Below are 27850 nucleotides of genomic sequence, written 5' to 3'. Positions count from 1 at the left end.
TGTTCCACTTTTAATGCTCAGCTAATTAATCCGGCTGCTTGTAGTAACTTCAGAGAGTGCCTATCAATAATCTCATCCAACGCTTGCCAAGATATCACATTTCACATACAAAGCATTTAAGTCAAATAGAAATGAATGTCAGTAAATATAAAAACAAGATTTATTGCTGAAAACATACATGGTCGTAACAAAAAAAAAACTGCAGTCACGACAGATGTGGAAAAAAACTGACAATTTCTCTCCAATGATCTAAAGCTTTATATACACCTTCATAAGTTTAGACACAAAAACATAAATGATGTCATCACTTACAGTTTGCCATTTCCACATTGAAGTTTGGCTTATTTATACATTTTCATATATATTTTTTTTTATAAAATACAGGACAAGACTGCACAAGCATTACACATGTATAAATTCTTCCAAGTGATGCCATAGAAATGCTCAAGCTTGTCTTTCTTACAATAGATTAACAATTTGGCTAAAAGCTGCTTTATCTTTTACCTGAAATGTATCAAACTATATGATCCCTGGTATACTTACTGTATATCACACCATATACATATATGAACAAAGGTTTAATACTGTGCAAACTGCAACTGCTAATAATCCCTTAGGGCCAGCAGAAGGTCAATTCTGCATGTCTGTGTGTACTTTATTTTACATAGTCCAAATGTACAATGAAAGTATGATTGGCATCTCTGTTTACATATGAGACAATGTGCTCACTGATGTGCAAGTATTGGGAACAATTTGTACTTTCTCTCCTCAAAAACCCGAGCACACACAGAATATTCAATAACGATCCCCTGTGATAAATAATATCGTACACGTTATTACACTTTGGGAGCCAGCTTCCCAACATTTTCTCTGTAATTACTGTATATCCAACATTTTGGTTCAACCCCTGCATTCTTTCATTGAACGCATTTTTTTGATAAATAGAGAAATTAAGACTAATGTTACAAATACACTCAATGGAGTTTTGTGACACAACAGTCCTGGTTCATACCTTGGAGAGTAGGCTGAGATCAAACAGACAGACCCATCTACAGTGTCCATGGTAACATGAAAGAGAGGCCCACCTCCCTTTAGGCCTAGTCAGACGTCGTCTTCCTCCTCCCCACCAAGGAAGTCATCCTTCCTGGGCTGCCCTGCGGGGCCTTACCACTTCCCAGGTATGGGTGTGCCACACTCGTACCAGCCAACGTAAGTAATATGTGACTTCCCTCCGATCTCTCCAAAGTGGACAGGTTCCTGTCTCATGGCTCTATAAAACCCTGGATCAGTACAAGGAACAGAAGATAGAGATGAGTCTTCATGATTATAGACTTGATCGGTTAATGGTTACGGCTAACCAAAATACCTGGCCTGCTTGGTAGCTGGTCAGCAAACATCTGAGTGCCGGTCCGGCCGTCCAGAAAAGAGTCCACAAATTGACAGTGGTCCTCACCATGCCCTGTCTGATCCCCAATGTTGTAAAACTTCCCTACGGAAAGGACAGAGGAAGTACATTTCTGTCTATGGAAAGTTCATATTGATGTGAAATTAAACTGGTGGTGAAAAGACAGGAAGTCCAGGAATCTTTACATGACCCCTCGTATTGTATGTCGTAAAACATGTCGTAGTATAGTATGCCATAAAAATGTCATAGTATATTTTACTATAAAAAAAATTCAGACTGTCATTGTAAACTATGTGAGAAAAAAAGTCATGAAAAATGTTACATTATAGTATAGTATGCCATAAAAAATGTCTATGTATACTATAAGAAACTGTCATGAAAAAGTTTATAGTATAGTATGTCATAGAAAATGTTTATGTATACTATATCATAATAAACTGCCATGACAAAGTTAATAGTATAGTATGCCATTAGTAATAATGGACAGGCAGTTAACCCTGAAGAAGAACTGCATGTTCCGCTCTGGGTTCAGGTCGTTGAACTTTATGTTTCAGTATGTGATTACCATTGAGAGCGTCGCTCAGGTAGATCTTGTATCTCAGGGAGTTGCACAGCTGGATCCCCACAAACTTTCGGTACCAAGTTCTCTTCACAAACTGCTTTCCGTTGCATTCGGAGTACTCATCGGTTTTAAATGGAAACGTAGTCCAAATGGCGTCTTTGCCTGTGAATAGATCATTAGAAGGGAAACGCTTGATGTCATGTTTTATGGGAAGGTTCAACTTTTTTTTTAAATGCTTCATTGTGCTCGACCACACTAATGAGAAGAGAAAATGACGATATTCACCTGAAGCATGTTCGCTCACTCGCGGATCCGCTACGAACATGAGAGAGAGTTGCAATGAGCAACGTCATCAAATCTCTTGAGAATTAACACAGTCATGAGACATCTTGAACCACTGTGCTAGACAAACCCAGACTTGTACCAGAGCCCATTTGGCATAGCATGTACAATATTCCGCCCCAACAGGCTGGACTTTGATTGCGCAAGGGCAGGAGGCCAATTAAGCAAAGCTCTCCCCTCTCGGCGTTGTCATTGTGAGTTTAAATACACAATTGATCAACTCGGGGCCTGCACTTCAGCTGCTTCATAATTGGTGCAAATTAAGTTTTTGTTCAGAGCGCTGCGGTGTCCAGGTGGATATGCCTCCATTAGAAATAAGTCTTGTAGGACATCTGGTGAGCTGACAAGACCCATGAGGCTTAATCAGTCAGAACCCAGTGCCATGTTGAAATATTTAGAGTAACAACTGCTTAATAGACCACCTTACAATAGACCCCAAACTATTCTCACAGCTGCCTGGTGATTAGCAATGTATACAGTGGCATAACATGCAACTAATTAGTGTCTTCTGTCAGAGCAAACACATCAGGAATTTCCTCTAGTGTGACTTTAGTGGATTATATGGTTTGTAGAACTTACCTGATTCTGTGCTAAAAGACACGGGATCACTGGAGGGTCCTGTTCCCAGCTCATTCTTTGGTGTTACTGTGAATTCATAACTGAAATAAAATAGGAAACAATTGAAACTAAACTGAGAGTTTTTGGAGAAAAATAAAATCTAAATTCTTCCCAACCTCCAGAAGAAGAGAACATTTTCATGCCTTTGACAGCTCAGAATGGGTCAAACACACACACGCACACACACACACACACACACACACACACACACACACACACACACACACACACACACACACACAGAGCTGATCGTTATTCCACGTGCAGCATTCAGATGTCCTGGCAATAGTCTGGCCAGCAAACCCAGCCCAGGGGAGGGTTCTGGTGAGCTTTGAAACTCCACATGCTGAGATCCAATTAAAAACTCAGAGAACCTCTCCACCCAGATTTGCTCACATTTTGTGTCACTTTTGGCCATTTTGTGTTTGCAGAACTAAAAAGAATTGGCTGCACCTTTGAAAGTAGCATCGTAAATAGCCTTTCAGTGCCATTTAATAGCTTACTTCTCTTCACGAGATCTTACAAAGTATACATTATTTGTTCAACGTGCCTGTGGAGTTTTATTGGAGACAAATAAAAACAATGTGTGTACAATAAAAAAACAAAAATACTGTTTTCTTGGGCTCTAACAAACATGATGAATGCATTTCCTTCCTCATAAAATGCTTGCAAAGTTGTTAAAAGTTGGAGACCTGCACTGTTTACATTCATGTTTACTAGAGAGACGTCTGCATCTCTGCCTTTCTGGCACATTGGTGTCTTTCCTGACGCCTGTTGATTAGTGGAGCAGTGTGATACCATTGGCAGGAATATGTATCACATCAGCCACGTGCACATGCATGCATGTCTGTACTCTTGCACTGGATAAACAAAACAAGGGCCCCACTGACAAGAGGTAAAACATGTTGATCTGGACAACCTCATGGTAAAGTAAACCTGATGGTTACGTAGTAAGAGTTCCTGAGCAACTGGATGATTAAAGGGGGGGGAGGCAACGGCAGCGTGTCCTACTTTAACGTCACATGATGTGTCTGAGTCACATACCTGCTCTCTGGTTTGAGATTCTCCACGGCCGTGTGTGTCTGGTTGGTAGTCAGTACGGACACCTCCTCTCCATTCGGTCCTGTGGTGGTGGATACGACTTCATACTCTGACGAAAAACGAGAGAGAACATCGGCGAGCTTTTAAAAACTTTAAACTGTGAACAGATCCAAATTATACAACCTCATTACTAATGTTACAAGTTGACTAATGGTTAAGAAATAGATAGCTCAGAAGATACAAAGTTAAATGTCCCATTAGAAGGGTCTTCTTGATTAATTAAAAGGGATATATATAAAAAATGCATTGTTCTGGGGGGCAATAAACACAAACCAATAGTGAACCCAAACACTGTTGGCATAAGTGTATTATTATTATATCAAACTTGTTATAGTATGTGCCATACCTCTGGTTTCATTGTCAGATTTCTGCCAGTCGAGAATGACAAAAGAAGGGCATCCCTCCACGGTAACCACGGTGAGGTTGCTGGGAGGGACGCGGGGAGCGCTGGTCACATTCAGATCATTGGCCTCGTCATCAGGGAAGAAAGAGAGGGAGGTGGTGATGGAGCACGGCTCATCTGGCTTTTTATCCGTCTTGTATATCACATTGGGACCTGGAGACGAGAACGTTAAAAAGTTAAGAGAGTTGATGATATAAATGGTGAAGCTTTTAAAGCTGCAGCGGAGATTTGAAACGGCCCGTGACCAGATCTTACCTACAAAGCGCGTTTTGCCCATGGCGTCTGTATCTGACGCAGGCATGGGCCTGAAAATGGAGGAGTTTTCATTTATGTTAAACCTGCTGGCTGAAAAAGAATCACGAGAGAGGAGTTGGGGTTAGTTTGATGTGCCAGGAGTCCCTGGCAGCTCTCTCTGTCCTCATTTTTACAGCTCTGGTTCAGGTCAATGACCGGCCAGCCCAGCACCTGCACTCTGGCTCTTTGTCTGCGATAAAATGTCTCTCTACCCAACTACTATACACAACTGCACCCCCAAGATCTCCTGATTATTATCATGTGCATACATTGACTCAAAGTTAAATCATATATTTTCTCTCGTTCATGGAGGTCCTTAATAATCTTTTAGAAACGATAATGAGTGAAGGTTAAACGTTGTTACTCGTACTGTTTACTGCCGGGGCAGAGGTGGTTGTCTGCTGCCGTCTGCGCTCATGCTTGGGCTTGGCTGTGACCAGAGGGAATGGCTTCAAGATGGACTCCTTGTCTCCCTGTTTCAGGTCCATGAGTTTATCTGAGGACAGAGAGCAGCGGGAGGAGGAGAAGAGATCAGTCTTTCAGCCTCGTCATCTGACTCATAGTCATACACAGTTGTGATCCATCTGCTCTGGCCATCCTCACCAAGCAACCCAGTGGCCCTTTTCCTGGCCGCTGAAATAGCAGAGATCACTTGTTGAGTAATATCTCTTGTGCTCTTTAAAAGGGGGAAAAGGTCTCCCTGAATCTGCTGAGACCAAAGATGCTCAGAACCACACACACACACACACACACGCAAGCTCTGTGCAGTGTGAAAGTGCAGAAAAAAGCCAACCAGACCAATGAGCTGGGCTGTGACGTTAAGATGAATGCTGTTTAGTTTAGTAAACACTTCACATTTCATTGCAGGCTCATTTTGGGAGTTGTAAGCACGTTTTTAGTAGAGAGCTTATAGGACAGTGGTTCTCAAACTACAATGGAGGGCGTAGAGGCCTTACTTGACCTTGTGGAAAAATGTGTGGAACTAAAGTGGAATAAATCGGATTCATGTGGGACTAATAAACAAACAAGCTTTCACGCTAGCGAGGGTGTAAAGATGGAGCGTAGCATGTTTCCTTCATAAAAAAACAACATAAAAAAAGTCAAGATGGACAGAGTTTTAGAAAGGAAGAAAGGAAAATACCAAAACAAATAAGAGGAAAAAGAAAATACAAAACAATTTTTTTTCAGTTTCAAATAGCAAGCAAGCCTGGTGTCCAGAATTTTGGGTAATTCACTTCTTATTATTTTTAGCAGAGAGTTAGATGAAATCAAAACCACTCTCATGTCTGCACAGTATTATTTAGTCAATCAATGCAACAGGCAGTATGATAGCTTAGCTTAGCATAAAGAAACGGGAGGAAACAGCTAACCAGGCTCTGTCCAAAGATAACATATTCCAATGTTAATATATTATTAAATAAATGCATAAAAGAAGCGTAAAAACAGGTTGTGGTTCCACCACGGATGTTGTGAAGGAAGAAACATTGGCGCATTGACTTCCAGGAGTCTCCACTTGTTGTTTGGCAGATTTTACGGCCTTTGGACAGAACCAAGCTAGCTGCTTCTCTACCGTTCAAGTCTTTATAATAAGATAAGCTGATGGCACCTGGCTGTAGCTTCATACTTAACGCACAGACATTCACTCTTAAAAAGAAAAACTAAGTATTTTAAATATTATTTTTCCTTTAACTATATGCACTTTGCATGAAAAGGAGGGATGAAGGAAACGTTTGAGAACCACTGGCTAAAGAAGCAGTTTAAGTCAAGCCTTCGCCTCAGCTTGTTGTCTGTATGATATACAGGACAAGGAACAGCAGTGGTCAGTGCAGCCGTCACTGTTGCCCTCACCATGGTCACTAGGTTTCCCCACCAGGTTGGGTCTCTTGTTGACAGGAACAGATGCAGGTATGACTGCAGGGGCTTGTGGGAAACAAGAGTCCAACATTAAAACTGAACAGTTGGCCGGCACTGAAGAAGAGTTTAAAAAAAGAAAAAACTGAAAACAAGTGTTGTTGGTTATTTAAATAGTGCAATAACAATGAAAGTATGTGGAGTTTATAGATTTGAAAAGAGAGGGAGATTTAAAAGGGCAGTAATACTGTGCACATAAACAAACACGGATGTGAAACAAAAGCAACGAGAGCACATAAAAGACAAGAAGATTGCTCAAAAGTCATAGTCTTTGACAAATGAAATCCACATCAGTATGTAAAAACATTGAAACTATAAACCAGTACTTTATATGCTCACCTAAAAGTCCCCAGAAGAATAAGTGGTGGAATTGTGAATCATAAACCAAAGTGTAAGATAGCAGCTCCGACAACTTTTTTGTGTGAATTTGTTTCCTTTCTGTGCAAAATGATTTTGAATCTGATGCTGCACCATGGAAAAAACAATAAAAGACTGAGCCTGCAGATCAGGTCTGAACTGCTTTAATGAACAGGCTAAATAAAATGGCTTTACTGGCTAAGTAACCACAGGGAAGAGCAGGGCTTTGCAATGAAAACACCATAGGCCATGAACTGTCAATCTCAGTTAACTTCAGGGTTCTGAAATGATTTAATGTTTTCTCAACCAGCATAATCCCCCTGAATCTTTGTTGTGACATCTTAGGGGGCTAATCAAAACTGGTGAGGTGCGAAAGCACACTTGCGGTGGTGGTTAAACATTTGGGAGCTTTGACGCATGCAATTTCCTTTACATCTCTTATTTCCAACAATCCACTTCGCTTTTTCTCATTTTCTCAGAGATTTATTGACGGTCACTCTGTCGACAAGATTCCGTAATTATCCAAATGGCGAAGTCAGAACATTTCTCTTGGATTCCTTTCCTCCCTTGGTGTTGACCTCCCCCAGAGTCGGCATAAATCAGTGATCTCTGTCATCCACTCCCAAGAGAAAGAGGCTATCAAGGCAAACTAAAACAACATCTGCCGACAAATCTCACTGATTAACACTGAGAACACACTCAAGGAGGGCCTCTGACTCCCACAGGGTATAACTGACAGCTAATGGCAAACACATGCTCACACAGAAGGTCGTAGTCATTTAAATGCCGGTCTCAAGATATACAAAAGACAGGGTTATGTGAACTGAAGGACGGACAGCTCAAAAGAGTGATGTCATGGTCAACTGGGCAGGAAACGAGGATGGAGTCGACGTAATATGATAAAATGTGTGCCTCTGTAGTTACAGTCCATGCTACACATATCAGAAACATCCCAGGTTTGATTCTAGCTTTGTCAAAGTCCTTTGTCTAGTCCTGTCAAATAAGTATGGTGGCCTCCATCAGTGTATAAATGTGTGTGTGTGAACGTTGGCATGTGTTGTGAAGTGGAGTGTTCTGCAGACCAGAAAAGTGATATATGCCTGCAGTCCATTTACAGTGCACGTAATACGATTTGGTTGGCGTTCTACGGTTTCTACAGCGGGGGGTGTGTTTGGTTTGCTGTCGCACAATAAAGCTCTCAAACAGGCAAGCAGGCCGAGTCTCTGACGTTGCCAAATAGCCTCAGACTCGGTTCTGTGATGTAAAACAGCAGCAGTGGTGTGAGCGCTGGCTTCTGTCAGATAACTTAATCTTCAGGGCGAGAATGTGAAAATAGATGCAATCATAACACAGAGATTTAAATTCCAGTCCATAAAAATATTCCCACTGCAATACATACCCTTATCTCACAACACTGCGCTTTGTTGCTTTTGCAACACATACTCAGATTTCATGGACGGGATTATGGATGAATAGTGTCCATTAAACAGCTGCAGTCCACTATAAGCAGATATTTGAAACAATTTCAAGTTGAAATGCCAAATGTGAAACTGAGCTCTATAAAACTGTCAAGGACACACGGTAATTTGCACCAAAAGCAAGCTCTTTACAAGCTGCTGTGTACAATACAAAGTTGTGCTTTGTAGTATAATAAGTAATGACGGTATGTTGTTGTACCTCATGGGGGGCAGGGAGGTGGACGATGTGTGGAGGTAAGGTCTTTCTGAAAAGGTAGAAATGTGGATTGGGTGTGCGTGCAGAGTGGCAGGCGACAAAATGACTTTTTTTCTGTAGAGCTGCTTCCAGAGAGCCATGAGACTCCTTGAAGACCTCTGAAACTGTCAACGTTTCCAGAAATAACACACACCAGCTGTGACATGGGACTGAAGCACAACCTCGCTTCACAACTGCAAACAAGGAGTGAGCGGAGCGTTACCATTAATACATGTGGTCCAGACTTGGTTTGTATTACTACTTGAGATGGATTCAATTACTCTAATTAACTGAGCCTGCCTGGCAGAATGAAAACAATATGATAGATTAAAAAAAAACGGCAAACCACATTCACCTTTCTCTACAAGCAGGCGTAAGCTATTCTCAAACTAATTCAAACCAGGTCCTGATTACATGTCCAGATGTGCAGTAGACTAAACAATATGGAGAGTACAGGTATATGGCAGAATTAGAATTATATATGGCTTCAGTCTCAGTCAGGTATAAGCTACTGGGACTATTGGACAACACAGATCACGACACAAAACGTGACAGACAAGCTGAAAATCACATAGTATGAGAGGATTGCGACAAAAGCGCAGATCAGTGTGACTGTGTGCGACGGGACATGATAGTGCCTCTTAGGTTAGTGAGTGAGGAACGCTGAAAGGTGATTATCTTGGTTTGTCTTTACCGGGTTTCTCTCTCGACCACATCACAGGTTTAGGAAGAGCATTGCCCCTATGTTGTGCCCCATCGGCTGCTGGAGGGAGAAAAAGGTTTTATTATATATTGTTTTATGTCACTATGACAAACAAATACAAAATAAGAAGAAATTCTGAAAAGAAAGTAGTTTTGTCTCTTTCCTAGCTCTTATGCTGGGTTCACACTGGACGCAAAATCGCCAAGATTCTATTCTCCCCGAATCGCCTCCCATGATCAAATTTTAAGATCCATCCACAATATCCGAGTGTCACTGGTGTTTGTGAGTGGGCTTTTTTTTAACCAGGCTACTTCCGCATCCATTGTGGACCCAGCGTTATTATCAATTGTCTGTCAAAATATAGCTGGAGACTTTTTTTGTGTGAAACCTGGTTTTTAGATATACAAATGGAATTGCCATGACTTTAAAACCTAAATCCTACCCTTTGACAGATCTCCTTCTATTGTTCTATAACTCTTTGGGAAGTATGCGGGTGTATGGGGAAGTGATACAGAGAGGAAAAGAAAAGAGAGACTGGCCATGACAGCTAGACTGTCTGCACAGTGCTTGGCTTGGCATGGCTGGTGTAAAATGTGGTGAGTCCTGGCCAGTGCCGTGGCCAGACTTCCCACCCGGCAAGCAAGAAGGACCGTAAATCACATTAACAATCTTGACCCTAGGGAAGGCACTGCTTCTCATGGTAAAACTGGGAAATACATAGCGAGCACATGTGACAGAGCATGGAGAACATATGGACTGTGAGAGGGGGTAAAGCAGAAGATTGAACAGGAAAAGGAGAAAGGCACAAGCTTCCAAATGGCTATTGTGTGCATTCAAATACAGACCATGTGCTAAATCAAGAGCCATGAGATTTGTTTGCTTTCTTCTGTAGATGCACAGTTGTAGACAAGAGTGTGGGAAAGTGCTGACAGAGGAGGATAACCTGAGGTAGCTACTTGGGAAGAGGGAATGAGAAGAGGGGAAGTGAGTACTCCATTACCCCCAGGTGTGATGGAGCTTTGAGGAGAGCTGAATGTCTTGGATGGAGAAAATGGTCTGCCATTATTACGATTGGAATGAGGAAGAACCCGGTTTCGGGACTGCGTGGTGTTTCTTCCTGCTGGAGGAACTGATGAGCTAATGGGAGAGCGAGGAACTTCAGCAATAGCTGGCCGGAGGACACGAGTACCTAGATGAGCAGAAAGGCAATTGGGAAGGTTAGGGATGATCCACTTCTGACACCTTAAGCACCTTTACCTAGATGGAATTAATGATACAAGCACATCAGTGAAAACAATGCAGAAAAGCAGACAATGAATGAAATGACAGAGAGGCATAAATGAGATCTAAAGCCAGCCAGACTTTTCACTGGACGTGAATGGGGCAGAGGTGAGGTGAGTGTGCTAGACTGAAAATGGAGGCACACATGGAGGCAGGGGTAAGGATGGGGTGGGTTGTGTAGGGTGGTAAAATGGAGATGGAGATGGGGAAGCGTGACATCATCCAATGGTTTGAAGTACAACTGAAGCATTGGGTTCCACGTGACTTGACGAAAACATAGATGGTGATGGGACAAACTTTTCATGGCGTTTACCCTGATTGTAACTACCAGCATTCTCTGTAGCCAGGGCAGGTCTTGGTAGAGGCTTGCCCTCTCCTGGTGGAGTAGGAGCTGTATGAAAGAAAACTCACTATTCATCTAAGATAATATGAATATATTTTTTATTTTTTTAAAGGGGGCATAATGGTGATAATGGACGAGGAGGTTGTTGTTGGGTTTAAATCAATGCAGCTAATGTATTTGTTCATGATATCCATGAAGAGTAAACTATTCCATGTAGTCAGACAAAGATGAACTCTGACTGGAGTATCAATTTGGCAGGTGTATGTGGATTCTCACTTTGTCTTATGGATTCAGAATGTTTAATCATAGTTTGTAGCAGTTTCTTAAGACAAAATATATTGCAGAAGATTTTAGCAACTCATCAAGAGTGCCTGGAAATCTGTGTAATGTATTCATCAGATTCTGACAATAACGATATCTATCCAATACAAATACAAAATAAAAAATGTAACCAATATGCCCCCTTTAAAATTAAATTTAGATAACGTGTTAATACTTGATTGTATGGATTTCTGATGGCAAAAAGAAGGGTCTTTACCCGTAGAGACTGCCTGCCTTGGGGTGACCTTGGTGGTATCAGAGTAGGTCCTGTTCTTAGACTGATGCCCAGGTTGAGGTTGTGGCTTGGCTAGAGGTCTAAGTGGGGACTGAGGCTGGGGATAATATGATGGTTGTGGTTGGGGAATGGGTTGAGAATGAGATACATGTTTGGCCTGTGTCTTTGTTGGAGGTTGTGATTGGAGCAATGCCTGATTCTTTTGGCGAGGTTCATTTTGGTCCCTTGCTGGGGGCTTTCCTTGAGGCTTGGGATGTTTTTTTGGCTGAGGTTGATGTTGAGGCTTTGGCAGCTTTTGTGTTTGAGCCTGTTTTTTGGGCTTTGGTTGGCTCTTTGGTTGAACCTTTGTTTTGGGCTTGGGTTGGGAAAACATCTTTGGTTTAGGTGTTGGTTGGTCCTTAAACTGCTGCTTGGTGGTTAGTTGAGGCTCTGGGTTGGTTTTTAAAGGAGATTGTGACAGAGGCTGTGGGTTGGTCTTTGATGTAGGTTGTGTTTGTGGCTGAGTTGTAGGTTGAAACTGTAACAGAGGCTGTGAATTGGTCTTTGGTTGAGATTGTCTTCGGGTTTGAGGCTGAATTGTAGATCTAAACTGTGGTTGAGTTTGGGGATGGACGTTTGGTAGTGCTTGTTGGGTCTGAGGAATGTGATGGAGTGTTGGTTGATGTGTGTTAGGGTGTACCACAGGTGTGGGGGGAAGTGTTTGAACTTGAGGCTGGGTCTGGGTCTTTGGATACAGTTGTATTTGAGGTTGGGCCTGGTGTTTGGTCTTGAGTGTTGGTTGAGCATGTGGTTCAGTCTGGAGCTGGGTTTTAGTTTTAGGCTGTGATTTGGGATGTGGCTTTGGCCGAGAATGTAAATGAGGTTGGATCTTGGGTCTGGCCTGGGATGTTGGGTGGGGTTGTAGTTGAGGTTGGATCTGGTGTCTGGGCTGGGATGTAGGGTAGGGTTGTTGTTCAGTCCGGGGTATTGTCTGGGATGTTGGATGGGGTTGTGGTTGAGAGTTAGTTTGGGGTAAAGGCTGAGATATTGTTAGGGGTTGTGGTTGTGGCTGAGTCTGGAGTATGGGCTGGGATGTTTGTTGGCGTTGGTTCTGGAGTATTGGCTGTGATGTTGGTTGTGGTTGTGGTTGAGTCTGAGGAATGTGCCGAGATGTTGGTTGTGGTTGTGGTTGAGTTTGGAGTATGGGCTGGGATGTTGTTTGGGGTTGTGGCTGTGGTTGAGTCTGAGGAATGTGCCGAGATGTTGGTTGTGGCTGTGGTTGAGTTTGGAGTATGGGCTGGGATGTTGGTTGTGGTTGAGTCTTGAGAATGGGCTGTGATGTTGTTTGTGGTTTTGGTTGTTGTTGTGGTTGGGTCTGGTGTATGGGCTCGGATGTTTGCTGTGGTTGTATGGACTGGAAGGTTGGTTGGGGTTGATTCTGGAGAATGGGCTCGGATATTGGTTGGGGTTGTTGTTGAGTCCGGAGAATGGGCTGGGATGTTGTTCTGGGTTTTGCTTGAGTCTGGTGTATGGGCTGGGATAATCGTTTGGGTTGTGGTTGGGTCTGGAGTATGGGTTTGGATGTTTGCTGTGGTTGTCGTTGGGTCTGCAGTATGGACTGGAAAGTTGGTTGGGGTTGTGGTTGATTCTGGAGCATAGGCTGGGATATTGGTTGGGGTTTTTGTTGAGTCCGGAGAATGGGCTGTGATGTTGTTTGGGGTTTTGCTTGAGTCTGGTGTATGCGCTGGGATATTCGTTGGGGTTGTGGTTGGGTCTGCAGTATGGGCTTGGATGTTTGCTGTGGTTGGGTTTGGAGTATGTGCAGGAAAGTTGGTTGGGGTTGTGGTTGATTCTGGAGCATGGGCTGGGATATTGGTTGTGGTTGAGTCTGGAGAATGGGCTGGTATGTTGTTTGGGGTTGTGGTTGGATCTGGAGAATTACCTGGTGGGTTCGTTTTGGTTGTGGTTGGGTCTGCAGTATGGGGTGTGGTGTTGGTTGGGGTTGTGGTTGAGTTTGGAAAAGGGGTTTTGGTTGAGGTTGTGGTTGAGGGTAAACCTTCACCGATGTCTTCGGCTGAGTTTTTTTGGATTTGGGTTTAGGTTTTGATGGTGGTTGATCTTGGGACTGGAGCTGAGGGTCTGGTCGAGGATGTGCATAAGGTTTAGACTGGATTTTTGGGGGGGGTTGACTCAGAGGATGCTCTCCATGTTTCGCTCCATTTTTCTCGGGGACTGGCACTGATGCAATGGTGGCTGTATTGTGTAGTGAAGGACGGGGCTTGGGAGCTAAGGGGACCTTCCTGATGGGAGGCAACACAGATCTGGAGAGGTCTCCTCCTCCTGGGTTTTGTGAGAGAGAAAATATGGCCATGAAGCCCCAGTACTGTGCTGAAAAATATAATTTCTGTGGCAAAGGTTCCTTTACAAAATCAAATAAAAATATGTTATTATATTGACTAGAAAAGTATGAAAGCAAGGCATAAAGACAGTCAGGGAACAGCTGAAATTTAGATCAGCAGAAGTGCCAAAACCAACTGGCCTGAGAATCCACAGAGCTAATCTTGGACTAAAGCACGGGTTACACAATAACTTCTACCTGGCTCATGTCTGATGGATGGGATCTTATTTCAAAGGCAGACAGACCATATGGAGGCATTTGCAAAATAGCAGCCGTGTTACTACAGACTCAGCTACCAGGACCAGGATGTCTGAGCGAGCGAAGACTATCCAAATCCATTGGCTGTGCCCTATTGTCTGTGAGGATTCCTGTGGGATTTTGATGGGCCGTTTTAAATTGATTGTTCAATATGATCATATGTCAGAGGGAGTCAGAAAATAAGAGTGAGAGAGAGAGAGAGAGAGAGAGAGAGAGAGAGAGAGAGAGAGAGAGAGAGAGAGAGAGGGGGGGGGGGAAGAAAGAGAAAATAACAGCAGAAATGCAAAGAAACCTATACATCACATAACATTCCAGGGCTTTAGTACATACTCATTTGTATGGCCATGTAAAATACCTCTGTTTTGGGGGATTGTTCAGTGGAATTAGGCAATCAACTAACATAAAGGGAATATAGGCTACATAATTTCCTGGAATTGCCACCTGTATACTAAAAAGAAATAAATGGAAACTATAGCTGTGTCTCAATACAGGGACTGGATCCTCCAGATCAACACGTGAATCCTACATTGAAAACTGACTGGTACAAAATAAATTGTGGGACAATCATGTTAGGAAATATTGCGACAGCTGCATCCTTTAAATTCAGGCCACATTTGAAGGAGTCTTTCAAACTGAACATGTTTATATGATTGAAATCAGATCCATCCAGGCCCCAAACTGCAACAGAGCATTTGTATGGCAAAACTATCAGAATTGAATACAAATTAAGGTTACTTGCAAATATAATACAAGATAGAGAGGTGTAGAAAGAGACACAGAAGAACAGGGTAATACAAGAAAAGTAGAAGATGAGAAGTATGCTTGAGTTCCTTCTGGAGACAGAGTCATTTCTGGTGCATGCAGTTCTGTCATGCGGACTTCACATCGCCTGCGCTGCATTGATATAATGAATTTCATGGACTGATGCAAGATGTAGTTGGTAATGATGGATTTACAAATGTAAAAACAACTAGAGACAGTCAAGATATAGGAATAAATGTTTGAGATATGACTGATGCATATGCATTGTTCAAATAAGCAACAGCAACAACCCGGTCACAAGAAAAAGTTTTGGCATTGTAGGCTTTGTTTTTGGAAATCAAGGGATATATATATACATTTTATTACGTTCATCAGCCTGGTATCAGGCTTGCAGACACCCATAATGCCGCATGTTTAATGTTGTGAAACGATTGGTAAGTTTTAGGCAACAGAAAGACTTAGTTAAGAACTAAAAAGTTAAAAAACGTAACTTATATCTTGCAAATCAGTCACTGTAAAAATAACTTGACATATCTAGAAACCATCATTAAGAATCCCTGCATGCTTTATGCTCAAACGCCATGCAGCCAAGGCCACCTACCTTCCACTTATCATAAACAAGTGACACCATCGATTCCCACGGAGAGGGTCTGATCACTGTACTCAGAGCATGCTACTATTACTCATGCAGCTAATTACAACGGATGCTATAAAAGCATTGACAGCCTCTTCAATTACAGTCTCCATACAGCCTGAATGAGAGCCACGAAGCTTTTTCAAAAATGAACCACGATTCACTGTTTACCGATTGGCTGTTTGATGAGCACAGGCAGTGTGGGTCCAGGGGTCGACCGAGATTCCTGTTTGGTAGTTGTGGTAGGAGCTGAGAAATATAGTGTATTTTAGTATACCTGGGAGAAAAGTTATTACTGTATGTCCTGAAGATTCTCTGACTAAAGCAAGTCCAGTTGCCTACGATAAATCTTTCAAGAATTAGCAGGATGGTGAGGGAGAAGACAGGTGGAATAGTCGGACATAAGGTCAAGAGTGTTTTTCTGACCTCTGAACTTAGCTTTAGGTCAGAAAGGTCATTACCAAGAGTTGTCTTTGGGGCTATGTTCCGGGAGAGGGGCAGTCTGCCCTGGGTCCTGTTATGGAGAACTGACAAGGACAAAGGAGGAGAGATTTAAGTCAAGGAGTTACACTTAAGATGTACTCATCATCCTGAAAAGAAGAGTTTTGTAAAACAAATACGTCCAAGCACCTATTTCACAACAGAAAAATGTGTTTTGGATGAAACAATGGCCCCCTCCATGGGGAGCAGTGGAAACAACCTGTTAACACAACATAATCATATTATCACCTTTTAAGTTGATATGATGAAGAGTCATGTTTCTGGCAACCTGAGGAATGCAAGTCCAATAATATTCATTCTCTTTTTAGCCCTGTTTTTATGGACTCCACCAACTCCTGAGGGAAATATCTGTCTCTTTGCCTGCCAAAGACTCCACTATGTTCATAGACTAGTTGCACGTAGAGTTTAGAGCAGGTTTTTGGAGCTTTTTTTCACTGAGAACACCTGCCTGCTGTGGCTGAAAATGACTGATTAGAACAGTGAGAGTGAATCAAAACAGCCTGAAAATATTAAAACACTGAGATCACAGATGATGAAACTGTAGAGATGCAATGTCAGTTCATGATGATCACCTAAAAATGACCCATTTCACATCACACAGAGTCACTTGAGTCAATAATATTGATTACAGTCACGTTCAAAGGTAGAAACAGTTGGTTGACTCACTAATGAATATAATCTGTAGTAGACTGGGTTGTGTTTATTGGTATTTTTTGTGGAAGATAATATTTTTGCCAAGCATATCATCATGGGCGCACAGTTTGAAATGTGGCATTTACAATGAAAAATGAATAAAAATGTATTTTTTCAAAGACTGGATCATGGATATGATTCGTTCCCGTCCGCAAATCTGATAAATCAAAAGGTCTGAGTGTTAAAGCGGAGCACAGTGAGAACGGCTGAAACAAACATGTCTGAGTAGTGATAAATCATATTTTTTTTATTGAAATTCTGCCGCTGTATAAAAACCGGTTCAGTGGGTTTGACCTAAAGCAGCATGTCTCGATTGGCTTACCGTGGCGCGGAGAAAAGGGGAAGGATTTCGGACCTGGTGTTAAAGGTTTCTGATGGGCGACAGACAAAAAGACAAGGTCAAGAATTAGTCATCAGTCTTTTGTAAAGATCACAACAAGACAAAGTGTAGGGATTTTTATATCAATACCATCTCTTTCTCTGGGTTTCATTACATCTTATGACTCCATGTCGAATCGCTAAAGTCCCTGCAGAGAAGCTTGTTATTTGAAGTTTCCCCCTGGAAGGGCAAGTGTTGTGGCTAATTCTCAACAGCTGTGATGTTTTACGAGTGCAGAGCCAGGAGCATGACACATCAGCCCTCTTACTGTCAGTAAATCAGTGCCATCTCTCTCTTCTTCACTCATCTCCACACTGTTATCCTTCCTCCTCTGTCCTGCCTTCTCATCTCCCCCTTTTTTTTCTCTCTCTCTCGCTCCGTTTTATTCCACTCCAGAAGTTTGCGAGCGACAGACCGCTCAGATGGCTTGGCCGGTTCTGGCTGCGACTGGTGCCGTTTCCATTCAGCAGTTGGATGGAAAACTAATGAGGCAAACAACCCTGAGAATAGCACAAGCTCACTAAAGTGTACAACATGGACTCGGAACCATGTTGCCTGTTCCAAATAAACACCCTGTTCCCAAAAATATTTATTTTGAGAAGAGGAGGTGTATCTGTGCAGTCTCAGTAGCCTTTCCTCACACTTATTTCATATCCCATATTGATACAATAAAACAAAAACGAAAAAGTTTCACATTAGTGCCTCGGTTAAGAAATGAAGTGCGTCCGATACATACCACTGGGCTGATGGGACGTTTAAAGATTTTCCTGATGGCTTTCTCTAGAAAAAGGACACAAGATAAAAATCAGGACAGAACTCAGCGCAGTGGAACGAATAGAGAGTGAAGGAACTAAACAAAACCACATTGCACAACCACGCGCTCTCCTTCAATATGCACTTAATCTCGACGGATCGAATAGAAAGAGTTCCTGAAAAGTGGCTTGATACGTAAGTAAACCACAGGATGGTTTTGATTCAGACTTGGTCTGTCATATGGAAACGTTAGCAAAAGTGCCGTCAACTAAATGAGTGATGAAACTGATTTATGGGCCAAAATAGTCAAACAGAAACAGAAAGAGAAACAACATGAAGCAATGCTTTCTATGGAGCTGAACAGCATCATACAGGGTTATTCTTCTTAAATAAACATGTAATGAAGTCTAAAATCATTTGTCATTAAAATAGGACTGGGCCGACATTCAGGTAGCAGCAACAAGAATTTTTCTATCTTCAATCTTACATGACTCATTTTTACAGATACTTGAGAGGACTTGACAACTGACTTCAAACGTACCATCTATGCCCCCCGAGCTGATGTTGTGAATGACCGGCTTGCTCCACACTCCGGTGCCATCCTTGGTGTTGGACTGGACACCAAACTCATAGACCGTGTTGGGCCTGAGGTTGTCAATAACCGTATCGCTAGTCGGGCAGGTCTGGTAGTTCCACTTCCTGCTCCTCTCACGATAACGCACCGTGTAGTGTCTGATCGGAAGACAAAAACAGGTACAACAGTTAATCCTATGACTATTGAGGACTATGTCATATGTGGTTCAGTTTGATTTGAGTTTAGGCTCATTTTAACTGCACATATACAATGTTTTCATGCCTTAAGAGAACTTTGCTACTCTACACAAAATGATCAATGTCCTTTACTCAGAAGACATAAACTAAACTGAAACCAAGAAAAGATTTGTTCCAAAAAGCAGAGCAGAATTTGAACTTATTATTTATTTGAGAGAAGGAAAGCTGAGTGTCCCACATGTTGTGTGGGTGGATTCCTAAACACCTGTGTGCACAAGCCGTCCTGGCTCCACTGCTCAGTAACCTGAGAGACTTGAGGGAATAATGTGCTGTTTATGCAATTATAGCAGACAGTCTGTAACAACCGCATGTGTGTGCGTGGGAAGAAGAGTGATCTGTTTCTGAGCTTAGCAAAACTACAATATGGTTGGTCTCTCTGTCTTTGCTCTGTGGAAGTAGAGGTGTTTAGTACGTATTCAACAGTGGTGGATGATGTCATCAACCACCAGGCACGGACCAGACTGTAAACATGCCCTAGTTCTGCTGTAAAGTTGGTCATTTTAACATGGGGGTGCATTGGGATCGACTCTCTTTGGAGTCGGCATCGGACGTTGCAACTTGTTATTTCTCCCAAGCTTACTTGAGGTTTTTTCCAAAAGTACTGTGTGTATTTGTTTGTGTGTGTGTGTGTGTGTGTGTGTGTGTGTGTGTGTGTGTGTGTGTGTGTGTGTGTGTGTGTGTGTTTGTCGTATGAATGTAAGCTCACCCATCCTCAACGCAGTCATCCATGACGTTGCCTTCATAGGGAGTTTTCAGTAGGGTCCCCCAGGACAGGAGCACCGAGGTGGGCGTCACCGACCCAATCACCAGATGCAGCGGCTTCTGCATTTCCACTTTACCTGAGAACACATGCATTATACTTTTACCTCCATGTCCACCCTTAATGCTCCCTTTTCACCATGTCACCTTCATGATGATTTATGCATTACCTGTGCACTGCTTTTTCACCTCATTGGCGGGGATGGGCTGGACAGCGATGAGGTACTTGGGCTCAGCATCTAAACACAGACGAGGAACAAACTGGTTATCAGCTGTCTCCATAATTAAAAAGGTCAAACATTTGGGTTCCTCATCTCTAGGTGGGAACACGCATATCAACAGGCTTCCTCACCGAACTCGGTCTCATACGGCTGTCCGTTCTCAGGCAGCTGGATGAATTGTTTGGAGAACATGCTGCTGCCGTAGCCCAGGATGTAACCCTCCAGCTTGGTGTCGGCGTTGGGACGCAAAAACTTCATCACGATGGTGTCTCCTGTGGCGTTGATACGGACTTTCATGTTCTGACGTCTCACTGTGGAGGCAGGAGAGGACACAAGCATTCCAATAAACAAGTATGTAAAGTCATTATAGACCTTCATCCTGTGTTTGACAAAAGAAATCTCATGGGAAATGCAAGTTGATATTGTAGCTCCAAATATATAGCAAATATCACAAAAAAGTGAGGAAGAATCTTTACAGACGGCCAGAAAAAAGCAGAATGAAAAAGCTTTCGCGAAAACTCCTCGGAGGTGCAAAGTGCTTGTATTTTACAGCACTTCTGTCCTCCATCACTTCACACGTCCACTCGGGGAGTTCCTGTCCTGCTGAGGTGTGAGTTTTACTAGAGGAGTAATAACGGTGACTTTATTAAGAGAGCAAGTGCAATTACGCTTTTTCTTGTGGTGCTTCCTGACCGGATATGAAATTACAAGCATCATAAACTGCATAGATTGAAGCTTTTATACAGGTTGTTCAACAGCGTCTGTGCTTAGAAGCGACTTGTCAAATACGTTCACGGTCATTTTCAAATCTGCGAACGGACGTCACTGTAATTGAGGTCAACTTTAGCTTGTGTTGATTTGAGAAGAAAACGGTGTGATGTAATGCTTTTTTTTCCATCTCTCTCTCTCTCTCTTACTCAGACATTGACATCACTTTTCAAGAAACTCCACATTTTCTGCCAGAACTGACTTTTAAAGAGCACAGTCCTAATCAGCAGAGCCCAGGGACAGATATTGGATGAGGACAGACATCTAAGGGTAGATTGTGATGAACCAAAGCCAACTTGACTTGTTCTGAGGTTTTTGGTCAGACAGCAGAAAGCAACTCGGCAAAATAGTCATTTGTTGTTTAGGAGAGTGGTTATAGATTTTATTTATTTCTGTCATATTTTGTATCTCCAATTCAGCATACTAGAGTTGTCTTAGCTTTAGCAAAGGAAAACTATTGCTGGTGATTAATTTTGCTTCGTTCAGTGAACGTTTAAAGGTTATGGGAAACAGTAGGGGGACAGTTGCATAAAACAGGTATTGTCATGTTGCAGAAGCAGCAGCTTTTAGTGTCTGTAAGTGTATTTATTAACCCCTTAGAACCCAGATCCATTTTCCCTTAAAGCAAAATACATGACTTAATCGTTAATTTGGGTTAAAAGGGCAATATTTTCATAAACTCACCTTTAGTAACAAAAAACAAGCTTTTTGAAACGAGCTAGTTCTGTTCAAATGTGCACGTAGATGTCACTTAAGGACGTCATGAGTTAAAGTCAAGGAAAGCTGTGGAAGGAACTTTCCAGGACATTTTCCAGACAAAACGTGTCACTGTGGGTTCTTACTGGAAGTTAGTTGCGTAAAGGTCTACAAAGAAACTGTTCAGGATATTTTGGATGCAGCACTCTTCTTACCAACCAGGTTCCGCAGTAGGGGATTTGATCTTTATCACAAGCAAAACTCTGCATGCCCGGTAATTTAGTTGGCACCTTCCAAATAAACTCACACATAGTCTCAGTGCAACATATCTAAAACTCTGCAAGTACAAAGAATGGATGAATCTGCTTATTTTTCTCTCATCACTTGCCTTATGCAACCTTTGAAACAAGCCAAGAACTGGGCGTGCTAATAATTAGACAGTTTGTAACAGACGTGCTCATAAAAATCAGGGACGAGTTCAGCTGGGACAGAATGGTGACTTATGACTGACAGTTCGCCAATGCATATGTAAAATTAATAAATAACCATACCAGTGCTTAGATGATGCATTGTGAACAGCGGTAACAGAAAGATATCAGGATATTTGAAGCCTATTTCTGTATAACCCTGTGGGTCTGTTTTTATCATTCAGTGTGTTTTACTTCAACGATTCAAGCCATTCTTAAATCAGATGGAATTAAGGGCAAATTTATGAATTCCATTATACTTCCATGCTCTGTTTTTATCATTTTTATGCAGTGGAAATCACAAATGAGTCCACAGGGGCCTAAACCTCCACCTCTCTTAATCTATTAGGCTTAAAACACTGGACTTTCTGCCTGGAGGCTTGTACTATACTCTCCAAAGCAAGTCCCTGGCTCCTATTTCAGCATTAAATGAAATAGTGGAACTTTGCATGAGGAATACTGCCAACAGCTGCCAGACGCCAACACAGACACGGACAGTGAGAGAGGGGAAGCCCAGGATTTGAGAAATACCCCCATGCTTTTCCAGCTTTGTGCTTTCTATCAAAACTGCATTTGTTTTGATTCCTCCGTCAATATTTCCAATAAAACACGAGTGAGACTGGCTCTGGGGGAGAGAGGCTCAGAGAAACATTAGGAAACTTCTGGCATAGTGTTTTAAACTGCAGTACAAGCAAACACTGGCTCGGTCCCACCAAAAACCCATCCAAAGCTGGGCCATTTGGCCCACACACTGCTTAGGGACTTATCAGTGTTTCCAGAGAAAAATGAATAAAGATTTAGGAACGTATCCAGTGACAGTCCTGATAATCAATCAACTGCGGTACAAAGGAAAACTATTGACATTTAGCTAGCCAAAAGAAAAACTGTGAAGCCACAAGGTCATCGTGTGTGTGTGTGTGTGTGTGTGTGTGTGTGTGTGTGTGTGTGTGTGTGTGTGTGTGTGTGTGTGTGTGTGTGTGTGTGTGTGTGTGTGTGTGTGTGTGTGTTTGTGTGGATGAATAATAGTGATTATGATGATTGATCATTTGAATTTAAATTTCTTCCTGAGGGCAACTCTGCTGGTGACACTTTAAAAAACTGAAATAATTTTAATCAGTTCAGTCCATTACCCCGAACTTCATAGGGTGGATTTCTAAACAGGCCTCGCAGGCACAAACTGCTCTGTCTTTGTTGGAACTTGATGAAACATCCCCAAAGAGAAGCAAAGTGGCTTCAAAGTAACCGCAAAAGGACACAAAGTAACTACAGAGAGAAGCAACATGACCAAAAAGGGATGCAAAATGACCAGAAAGAGATGCAAAAAGTACTACAAAGCAACCACAAAGAAAGGCAAAATGATAAGAGACGTAAAACAGCCACAAACAGACTGAACTGAACCTTAAGAGATATAAAATGACCGTGGAGAAATGTAAAACAATCATAATCAGAAGCAAAATGACCATGAATAGATGCAAGCAACCACAAAAAATGCAAAAATACATAATAAAGATCCAATATACCTTCAAAGAGATATACAACAACCAAGAGATACATAACAACCACAAAAAGAAAAATCCCATAATAAGATGCAAAAATAACCACAACTAGACATAAAACAACCCAAGAGATGAAAAATGACCACAAAGATGGAAAATGACAAACAATTTATGTGTCTTGCTCTAATATATCCCATTGTCGCATAATCTGTCCATGTTAATAACAAATCTATCATGTTTAGTGCAGCAGGCATGCCAATGAAATATAGCTAACAATAAATCTGTATTTTCATAAGTAATAAACAAATAAATTCATGTTTGTTATGGAGAGATGATGACAGATTCTTACGACGCCTTCATGAATATCTTTCCCACTCAGAATACGTATGTAGTCTACTAGATGATATACTGTAAATCTCAAGGCGAAGACAAATGCCTCCAATTAAAACATCCTGACATCAGCAGTCTGCCCACTCATGCAGAAAAATACAACCAATTTATCAAAGATAACTGTATGAAATCCATCAAAATGCTGGGAGTCTGCCAATAAACAACACCACGTTGTTCAATAAACCATCGTGTCCATCCTGTTTTGGACTCAGAGCCAGAGGATGTAATCCTGCTGGCTTAAAGAGCAGAAACACCTTCTCACTGGAAACCTGATCTCGGATCAACAGCAGTAATGGATGATCATCGGGGAAAGGGAGTAGGTTAATGGGGTTGTCAGCCTAACATGCTCACTTTTAACTGCTGTGCAACACGATATGTATTTCTCTGGGCGTTTGGCAAATAAATATTAAAACGTGCATGGTGCACGTGCAAACACGTTTTTTTTCTGTCTGGCGTTACAGCTCTCTTTTCGTGCTCCATTGTCTCTCTCCTCTGTTGGTTCAGATGAGGAACAGGATTGCATTAAAGTAAACACTCTTGAGAGTAAATACACTGAGATCACGTCACCACTTTTCCACTCATGTTGATGTGTGAACTAATGAACTATAAATATCCAAAGCCAAGCACCAAAAAGAAGGAGAGAGAGAGAGAGAAAGAGAAAAAAAACAACTTTGGAACGAGACTACAAGGCTTGTTTTGTTTTCAACATACGCAACGGAAAATAACTTTTCCGCTCTCTGTTGAAACGAATGTGGTCATTTTTGACGGAGGTGACAAAGAATAATGAAGTCATGTCAGTTTGTCTTGAGCATCTGAGCAGACTCAAATACCCCTGACCAGTGGTGGACTCAGAACATGGAAAGTCTTCTAACATGCAGACCATGCATCATGGTTTCTCAGTTTAAAGCACTTAATTACATTTTGTGCTACTGTAAAGGGCACGTTTGAGGGCACACCATCACGTTTTCTCCACCTGAGAGGGCCTTTCATCACATTTTCTCCACTGCAAGGACACACTAGATTTCATCATGTTTACTCCGCTGGAAAGGCACCCTGGAAGCAATTTCATCATATGTTTCCACTGGAAGGGTAGCCTAAAGGCATTGTACCATATTTTCTCCACTAGAAAGGCCCCATCGAGGGCATTGCATCACGTTTTCTCCACTGCAAGGACACACTCGAGGACATTTCATCGTGTTTACTCCACTGGAAAGGCACCATTGAAGTAATCTCATAATAGGTTTCCACTGGAAGGCTACCCTTCCAGTGGAAGGCATTGCACCATATTTTCTCCACTGGGATAGCCCAATAGAGGGCAGCTCATCAAGTTTTCTCCACTTGACACTTTGTCATGGTTTATCCACATTGAAGCGTCCAAGAGGGCAATGTTGCTGTATTGTTAGAACATGGGTACTCATGCCCTCCCTTTCCCCCTGACGGGTTGTGATACTGGTCTACTGGTCTACAGCCCCATGTATCACACGCCACTGTAGATGACACCCGCCCTGAGGGATTTTCTGCAGCTCTCGCACACTGTGTTTCACCCGCTCAGGTTTCTGTCTTGGAAGAGTAGAGGTGGGACAGGAGACTTAGCCTCCAGCTCTGTGGAGAAGTATTTATTATGGGCCCCTTGGTAAAAACAGTCACCTTCATTTAAGGCAATGAAGTGTGAATATATACTGTCATTCAGCAGGGGCCTTTTTGATCCTATCCTTCTCTGGGCCAATCCCATCTCATAGGTTCGCAAGGGGACTCACCTTGTAGCCAAGCTGGGCTCATACTCCGACATTTTCCCTCCACCTTGGCGGCTTCCACGCTGGCCTCTCTGCTCTCACACTATATATCCCCGCTGTCAAATTCACCAGCTGTTTTCCCCTCCCCTGTGGCGCCGCTCCATCCCATCCCTCTCCTCCTTCACTCAATCTTTGCTATCCTATATGTGTCATCAAACCTGATCCTTGTTAGACTTCCTAAAGCGCTTTGAATTCATCTGTCTTGTCCTCTAATCTCCTCTCCCTCCTTCCATATTTCCTTCTCATTAATCTGCACATGACATGCGGCCATGTTTTGTCTGGCTCACCAGAAGTTTCCAGGTCTTATATTATCCTGAAGTGGGGTGGTGGTAAATCATTCCTCGTATAAAAAGAGCATGCAAGCATGAAAATGGAATTTCTTTTTTTTTAAAGTGCAGATTATCTAACAGTGCATAGACCTGTCAACTCCGACACCTGTATTATGCTATTGCATCGATGACATAAGAAAGCAAAGACACCTCCGATGCATAACATGTTTCTCTTTAAAACCAGGGCCTCGATCCAAACAGAAGAGCGATACAGACGTTTAACCCTCCTCCCAAAGCACACTTTCCTTTCATCTGCCTCTCAAAGCTGCACACAGATTTGTCTGGATGCCAAGTTCAGCCAGCGAGTTACACACTGGAAGCAGCCTTTTTCTCCGCTGTGCCTATACCTCTTTATACTGACTCCAGTCTGCTCACCTCAAATCACTTTTACTGCCATCAAAAGTCTTCAAAGGGGTGGCAGAGTTTGACTCGCATAATAGAGCAATGCTGCAAAGCATAATCAGAGAAAGAAAGCCAGAGGTCAGTGTGTATGTGCGTGTGTCTGTGTGTGTGTGTGTGTGCAGTGGGATAATGAGAAGATATGGAAAATACTGTTTTCCAAAATTGTTGTGAGAGGGTGGGGGTGGGGGGGATCTCTGAAACTGGAAATGATCCACTTCACTGTCTGTGTTTAATCATAGAGATGCTCTACAGGTGGTTTGATATCAAATTCATTAATAACAGATGAGGTAGTTTTAAACAATAAAAAAATGTTTGGCTGGAGCCTTGAGTGAAAATAATTACCCTACTTACTAACTCATCAAAGTTTTGCGTGCAGTTCCAGGAAAGCCAACCCACCAGGTGGTCTACAAGTCTAACCCCTGACCCCCGACCTTGAAATACTCATTAAAACCAGCAAGCAGTTGCTGACCAAATTCACTGTCATGTCTCCTCATCTCAGGGAAATATGGATAAACCACTGGGATTGAAAAAGCAAAGCTTTCTAATTAGAGAGAGGAAGGCTGACTTTCCTTTTAGGTTTTAGGGTTCAACGGGAGAAGTCAGTATCAAATCAACTTGTTGAATATGAGTCAATACATGTGTGTGTGTGTGTGTGTGTGTGTGTGTGTGTGTGTGTGTGTGTGTGTGTGTGTGTGTGTGTGTTTGTGTGTTTGTGTGTTTGTGTGTTTGTATGTGGGCTTCAAAATATATGAATAACATAACATGGCCAACATTCGCATTCAAAAACTTATGCAGAAATAGGGTTTATTTCTTGACAATAATGCAAAAAATCTCTTTAGAAAGACCCTTTATTTAAAGCCATATTTGGTCATTATAAAGAAGATGATAAGCAGACGCTAATAAAAAAGAAAAGATGTCAGAGGAAAAGCACTAGGCTCAACACTTGTTGCCTTCTCTGCATATCAACAGTTTGCTCGTTGTGTGTGTGTGTGTGTGTGTGTGTGTGTGTGTGTGTGTGTGTGTGTGTGTGTGTGTGTGTGTCTGGGGATTTCTGCACAACAGAAGCTTCCAACTTTCTTTACGATGTTACAAACGATCTGTGTCAAGCTGTGTCCATCACTGTACATACTCTGTGATAACTGGTTGTCTCGACATGGTTACAAAACCATTTCTCTTGACATTTATCCTCGAAACAGAAAAACCTATCTCACAAGCTATGACATGTTGTCTTTCCGTGCGTATCCCAGCACAATTTGGCAGAAACGGAGCAAAAGACCATGGAAAAGTCATCAGTACATCACAGGACTAACATAGTACAACAAAGTGTGGGAGGACACCAGCAATTCATCACTTCACATGCATTCTCCTGATGTGGACAACACTGATGCGAGTATCACCTACCTCTGCTCCTGCGGGGGGTCGAGGGGCCAGAGAGAACTATCCCAGTGGCAGAGAACATTAGGACAAGGACCAGAAAGCTGTGTGAGTGCATCCCCATCATCATCATCTCTCAGGTGTGACAAGCTGCCGTTGATCCGACTGAGCCCAGCTCGGCGTGAGACACAGAAGTAAGAGGCTGTCACTCAGCGTCACCGCGTTGATTGAATTAATCTTCGCTAACAGGTCGAGTTTAGTTTGCAGCTGCAGGATTCAGGCAGGATGTTACCGGAGTGGCCGGACTACTTCTCTGAGTTGATGGCTCTCAGGACTAGTGCAGCTCACTGAACTGGACTCCTGGCTGCTCCTGCACCA

At 42.4% G+C, this 27850-nt stretch overlaps 1 protein-coding gene across 6 annotated transcripts; it reads right to left on the bottom strand.

Annotated features, from left to right (window-relative positions):
* Positions 1 to 138: 138 nt before the first annotated feature.
* On the bottom strand, positions 139 to 27850 carry abi3bpa (ABI family, member 3 (NESH) binding protein a). 6 transcript variants are annotated; one of them, XM_084022626.1, is made up of 23 exons: positions 27500 to 27850; positions 19889 to 20068; positions 19707 to 19775; positions 19484 to 19616; positions 18488 to 18678; positions 17930 to 17973; positions 17137 to 17185; positions 16082 to 16147; positions 15792 to 15869; positions 11572 to 13908; positions 11004 to 11081; positions 10410 to 10598; positions 9401 to 9466; positions 6574 to 6645; positions 5096 to 5221; positions 4687 to 4776; positions 4375 to 4584; positions 3972 to 4077; positions 2889 to 2968; positions 2253 to 2282; positions 1971 to 2129; positions 1367 to 1489; positions 139 to 1280 (listed from the first exon to the last, which is right to left on the bottom strand). In XM_084022626.1, exons 1-23 carry the CDS (start codon positions 27603 to 27605, stop codon positions 1165 to 1167), a joined length of 4698 nt encoding a protein of 1565 aa, XP_083878752.1. In that variant the 5' UTR covers positions 27606 to 27850; the 3' UTR covers positions 139 to 1164. The 6 variants fall into 6 exon arrangements, with proteins under 6 accessions (XP_083878752.1, XP_083878751.1, XP_083878753.1 ...); XM_084022625.1 differs by having other exon boundaries at positions 9401 to 9469; positions 27500 to 27847; XM_084022627.1 differs by lacking the exon at positions 15792 to 15869 and having other exon boundaries at positions 9401 to 9469; positions 27500 to 27846.

Source organism: Eutrigla gurnardus (genome assembly GCF_963514095.1).
Source record: "Eutrigla gurnardus genome assembly, chromosome: 12".
Classification (NCBI taxonomy): domain Eukaryota; kingdom Metazoa; phylum Chordata; class Actinopteri; order Perciformes; family Triglidae; genus Eutrigla; species Eutrigla gurnardus.
Note: the sequence above shows the minus strand (reverse complement) of the source record. Positions and strands in the feature narration are given on the sequence as shown.

Bases quoted from the DNA above. Each gene is read 5' to 3' on its own strand.
- abi3bpa (XM_084022625.1), bottom strand. From the start codon at position 27,605: ATGATGATGATGGGGATGCACTCACACAGCTTTCTGGTCCTTGTCCTA. The intron at 17,974-18,487 runs GTACGTTTGAAG...TCCTTTTTCTAG, and splicing joins CAGCTCGGGGGGCATAGATG to AGAAAGCCATCAGGAAAATC. The intron at 13,909-15,791 runs GTAAACAGTGAA...CACAAAACCCAG, and splicing joins GCTCATCAAACAGCCAATCG to GAGGAGGAGACCTCTCCAGA.